At 39.2% G+C, this 4,831-nt stretch overlaps 1 protein-coding gene across 1 annotated transcript in view; it reads left to right on the top strand.

Moving 5' to 3' along the window:
• The window catches only part of LOC106884393 (DNA polymerase eta), a 13,380-nt gene that overhangs the window by 356 nt on the left and 8,193 nt on the right, over window positions 1–4,831 (top strand). The window contains exons 2-3 of the mRNA XM_014935748.2: window positions 1,695–1,829; window positions 3,836–4,071. Coding sequence (XP_014791234.2) covers window positions 1,695–1,829; window positions 3,836–4,071 — 371 coding nt within the window. The remainder of the gene's footprint in view (window positions 1–1,694; window positions 1,830–3,835; window positions 4,072–4,831) is intronic.

The raw sequence follows: 4,831 nt of genomic DNA, 5'->3' as shown, positions 1-4,831 counted from the left end.
CATTTCTATTTATTTATTTGGCATAACTACAGAGTTACCTAACCCTAACCCTAACCCTAACCCCGATACGCACATAATAGAGAAAAATGAAACAAATATGGACGACTTGCTCCGAGACACCACCGAGTGGGGAACACTTCTCAAAAATAACCTGCAATTGTTTCCTTCAAAATTCCTACATGCTCGAAATGTACATACATCAAGGTATATTTGTAGAAAATTTCACGAAAAAATATTCATTTTCCTGGAAGTTAAGAGGAATTTAAGTGGACTCTGGTGGAATTTCCGAAAATTGTCCCCCACCCCCATCCCAAAACACTTTCACTGAACATTTTTGTATATTCGGAATCTACCTAATAAATAATATATGCATAGAAAATTTCATTAAAATATATTCATTTTTCTGAAAATTCGGTGGGGGAGGGGGTACAACTCTGTAGTTATGCCATTTAATTTTTCATTGTTTTAGTCTTGGTGGGATTTCAACTCTATGTAAAGATTCAGAAGAAATATCATAGGAAGCATTTTTATTTTCCCCCCGGTACTCTAGCAATTTTGTCGTTTCATTGCTTTAATCCTTTAGCATTCAGGTGAGTCTGTCAAATGTAATGCTTATTTATTCACGTTTTTTAAATTAACTTCTTAACATATTATCCTGCATATTTTCGTTCAGAAATGTCTAGTAAATATATATTTGAACGAAAATATACATTTACTGTACTCTGAAGTATCTGCCACTCATTTCCAGCCTGAAATACTTCATTCATGATGTTATTCCTGTTTTCTATCATTAACTAACAGTAGCTAGCATTTCTATCAGTAACTTCATAACTGATCTAAAATAATTTGTGTACTTATTCCTCCTTATAAAAAGATTCAAAATGGATAATAAAAATATTTTTTACATGGAAATTGAAAAAAAAATGTATAGGCGCAGGTTCTGGGTTCAGTCCCACTGAGTGGAACCTTGAACAGGTGTCTTCTACTATGGCCTCGGGCCGACCAAAGCCTTGTGAGTGGATTTGGTAGACGGAAACTAAAAGAAGCCTGTCGTATATATTTATATATATATAATGTGTTTGTCCCCCCAACATCACTTGACAACCGATGCTGGTGTGTTTACGTCCCCGTAACTTAGCGGTTCGGCAAAATGTTCCTTTCTGTTAAAGGCACAAAACCTGAAATTTTGGAGGGATAGTTGATTACATCAGTACCAGTATATAACTGGTACTGATTTCATTGACCCCGAAAGGATGAGAGGCAAAGCTGACCTTGGACCAAATGCTGCAAAGCATCTTGCTCAGCATGCTAACGATTCTTATTTCTTTATTGCCCACAAGGAATTAAGTCGATTACATTGACCCCAGTGCGTAACTGGTATTGAATTTATCGACCCCTGAAAGGATGAAAGGCAAAGTCGACATTGGCGGAATTTGAACTCAGAATGTAACGGCAGACGAAATACTGCTAAGCATTTTGCCCAGCGCACTAACGATTCTGCCAGCTCGTCAAATCTATTATGCTTGGAGACAGCTATATTTTGCTAATTAAACTCATGCAGTATAGTGCATGTGTTTAATTGGGAAAATATGATCACCCCCAAGTATAATAATATTTCAACACACGATTTCACATCAGGAATCTTACAAAATAAAATACATAAGTGTAATCTAAATATATTTATTTTTCAACAGAATCATTGCTGTCAGCTATGAAGCCCGAGCATTTGGTGTTAAACGAGGCATGACAGCTGAAGATGCCAAAGCCAAGTGTCCAGACATTCTGCTACCACGAATTCCAGAATTAAGAGGGAAAGCAGACCTTACTAAGTAAGTCTATTACTAACATTACTATAACTGTCGAAGCATAAGAGATCTTTAACTTTTTTCATGGCCATTTTGTTAATGAGGACCAACATGGTGGTCACCTGACCTGCTAGAAATAACTAAATCTCCTCAAATACTACCATCTTAAGACATTCATGAATGACTATGGGATTGCACCTAGAAGGTTACCCTCCGAGGCACAAGTCTGGCATGGTTGTTTGTGGAAGACCAGCATTCACCCTTGCATGCCAGCCTCCCTTCTCCACACCACCGATGTTATCCAAGGGAGAAGCAAAGGGGCCGATACAGCTTAGCACAAGTGACGTTGCAACTTATTTCTTCAGCTGAGTGAACTGGAGCAATGTGGAATAAAGTGTCTTGCTTAAGAACACAACTCACAGCCTGGTCTGGAAATTGAACTCACTACCTCGTGGTTGTGAGCCTAACGCTCTAAAGATAAGATGGTCATGACACCAGAACACCTTTGGCCATTGGTTTACTTGATCAAGGCTCTCTTTTCTGAAACCATGTATTTCCAAGAATATCTGACTCCTGCCAGCATGGAGATCATGATTTTCATCATTTAAAGTTTGCTTTCCATGCTGGCTTGCGTAGGGCAGTTTGACATGGAGCTGTCCAAACTCCACTTGTGTGTTGTGGCATTAAATGGTGATGTCATAGAAGACACTGTGCGGTTGAGTTGGCTCTGAAAGTTTACATATTTGCATTATTGTGCATATGTTTGGCTGCAAACCCTTGAGCAGACATATTAGTTCTGATGCTCTCCTGACCATGTGGTCTTGGTTTCAGCCCTATGTCACAGCACCTTGAGCAAATGTCTTGTACAATATTCTCGAGTTGACTAAAGCCTTGTTAGTGGATTTGGTTGGCAGAAAGTGCAAATTAGTTGCTCATTTCTAGAAGCTACTGGATTTATTTGATACAAATTAGTGACTTATTTTTCTGGGATTGGTCAAATACACATCATTCGTTACATTTAACATCCGTTTTCCACGCTGGTATGGGATGGACAATTTGACTGGAGCTGGTAAGGCCAGGTGCTTCACCAGGCTCCATTGTCTGTTCTGGCAATTTTGAGAGAGGAACTAGCCAATTACACTGCCTCCAGTTTTCAATTAATACTTTGCCTTTCATTCTTTCAGGGTCGATAAATTAAGTACCAGTTATTCACTGGGGTCAATATAATCGACTCAGAACATAGTAACAGACAAAATACTACTAAGCATTTCACATGGTGTGCTAACAACTCTGCCAGCTCGCCACCTTACACCATCTTTTAAATAATAATAATAATAATAATAATCCTTTCTACTAAAGGCACAGGGCCTGAAATTTCAGGGTTGAGCACTAGTCGATTACGTCAACCCGAGTGTTTCATCATCATTTAATGTCCGTTGTCCATGCTGGCACACTGGAAGGCTGCGCCAGACTCCAGTCTGATTTGGCATGGTTTTCTACACCTGGATACCCTTCCTAACGCTAACCAATGCTCGAAAGGAACTCAGTCACTTTGCCTCCATCAGGCCCAACGCTCGAAAGGAACTCAGTACTTAATTTATCAACCCCAAAAGAATGAGAGCCAAAGTCTATCTTCGTGGTATTTGAACTCAGAACATAGAACTCGACAAAATGCTGCTAAGCATTTTGCCAGGCATGTTAATGGTTCTGTCAGCTTGCTGCCCTTTTAATAATAATGATATTAAATAATACTTCCTACAATGGGCACAAGGCCTGAAATTTTGTGGGGAAGAGGTTAGTTGATAATATTGACGCCAATGCTCAACTGGTACTTATTTTATCAATTTGAAAATGAGAGGTGAGGTTTGGTGCCAGGGAAGGCATCCAGCTGTAAAAAATCTTCCTCTACAAATTCCGTCTGACCCATGCAAGCATGGAAAAATGGATGTTAAATAACAATGCTCAAGAGCCCTGTTATATTTGTATTTTCTTTGTTTCTTTTAATATTTTTTCCCTTCCATCTCATTTAGGTACAGGGAAGCTGGAGCTGAGGTCATTGATGTTTTCTGTCAATTCTGCCAGTGTGTGGAGAGAGCCAGTATAGACGAGGCTTATCTAGACCTGACAAAGATAGTAGACGAGAGAATGAAGACTGTCGATGTGACTTGCATTACATCATTTGCAGACCAACTGACTAACACGCATGTCATTGGTTGGGAGTCAACAGAAGATAATAAGTCTTCTAACAAAACAGATATGTCAAAAAGTAAGCCCCTTTTTCCAAATTTTCTTGTTCATTTAACAAAGTAAAGCAAGACATCAAAATTGGACATGTTTAAGGTAATGGCCAAACATTCAGATCTTGGCAGGCTAGGCCACTGGGAAGTACTGGTTTGTCTATAGATAGTTACTGTGATATACAAGCAGTTTCTTTGCAGTAAACAGGTGTAGCGTTGTAAATTTGAGGAGTGTTTTGGTGAGCTTGTGATAGCGAGTTCAACATTTCCTCTTGATACACACTGAAGATAAATATTCTATGCTGCTCTTTCTTGACTTTGTCATGACAGACTACATGTAGATGTATGCTTCATTGCTGCTCCTATGTTTAGACTTGTATGACTGAGTAGAAATGGTTAAATTATAAGGCAGTGAATTGCTAGTCATTAGAGCATCAAATAAAGTTCCTAGTGGTATTTGTTCCAGCTGTGTGGTTAAGTAACTTGCTTTCTAACCAGATGGTTTTTCGGTTCAGTCCCACATTTGTTTTCAACGATCACAACGTTAAGACAGACAACACTGCACATGCATGCACATGTGTACACACCTTTCATTTTATGCTTAGAAGTGATGTACGTTAAATGATGGTCTTCCACACAGTTCCTATCTACCAAATCCACTCAAGGCTTTGGTTGGCCTGGGGCTATAGTAAATGAAATTTGTCCAAGCTTCCATGCAGCAGAACTGAACCCAAAGCCATGTAGTTGAGAAGGAAGCTTCTCAACAACATAGCCATGCCTGCCTCCTCA

The sequence above is a fragment of the Octopus bimaculoides genome, chromosome 12 (genome assembly GCF_001194135.2).
Source record: "Octopus bimaculoides isolate UCB-OBI-ISO-001 chromosome 12, ASM119413v2, whole genome shotgun sequence".
Classification (NCBI taxonomy): Eukaryota; Metazoa; Mollusca; class Cephalopoda; order Octopoda; family Octopodidae; genus Octopus; species Octopus bimaculoides.
This window is presented reverse-complemented; position numbering and strand designations above follow the sequence as displayed.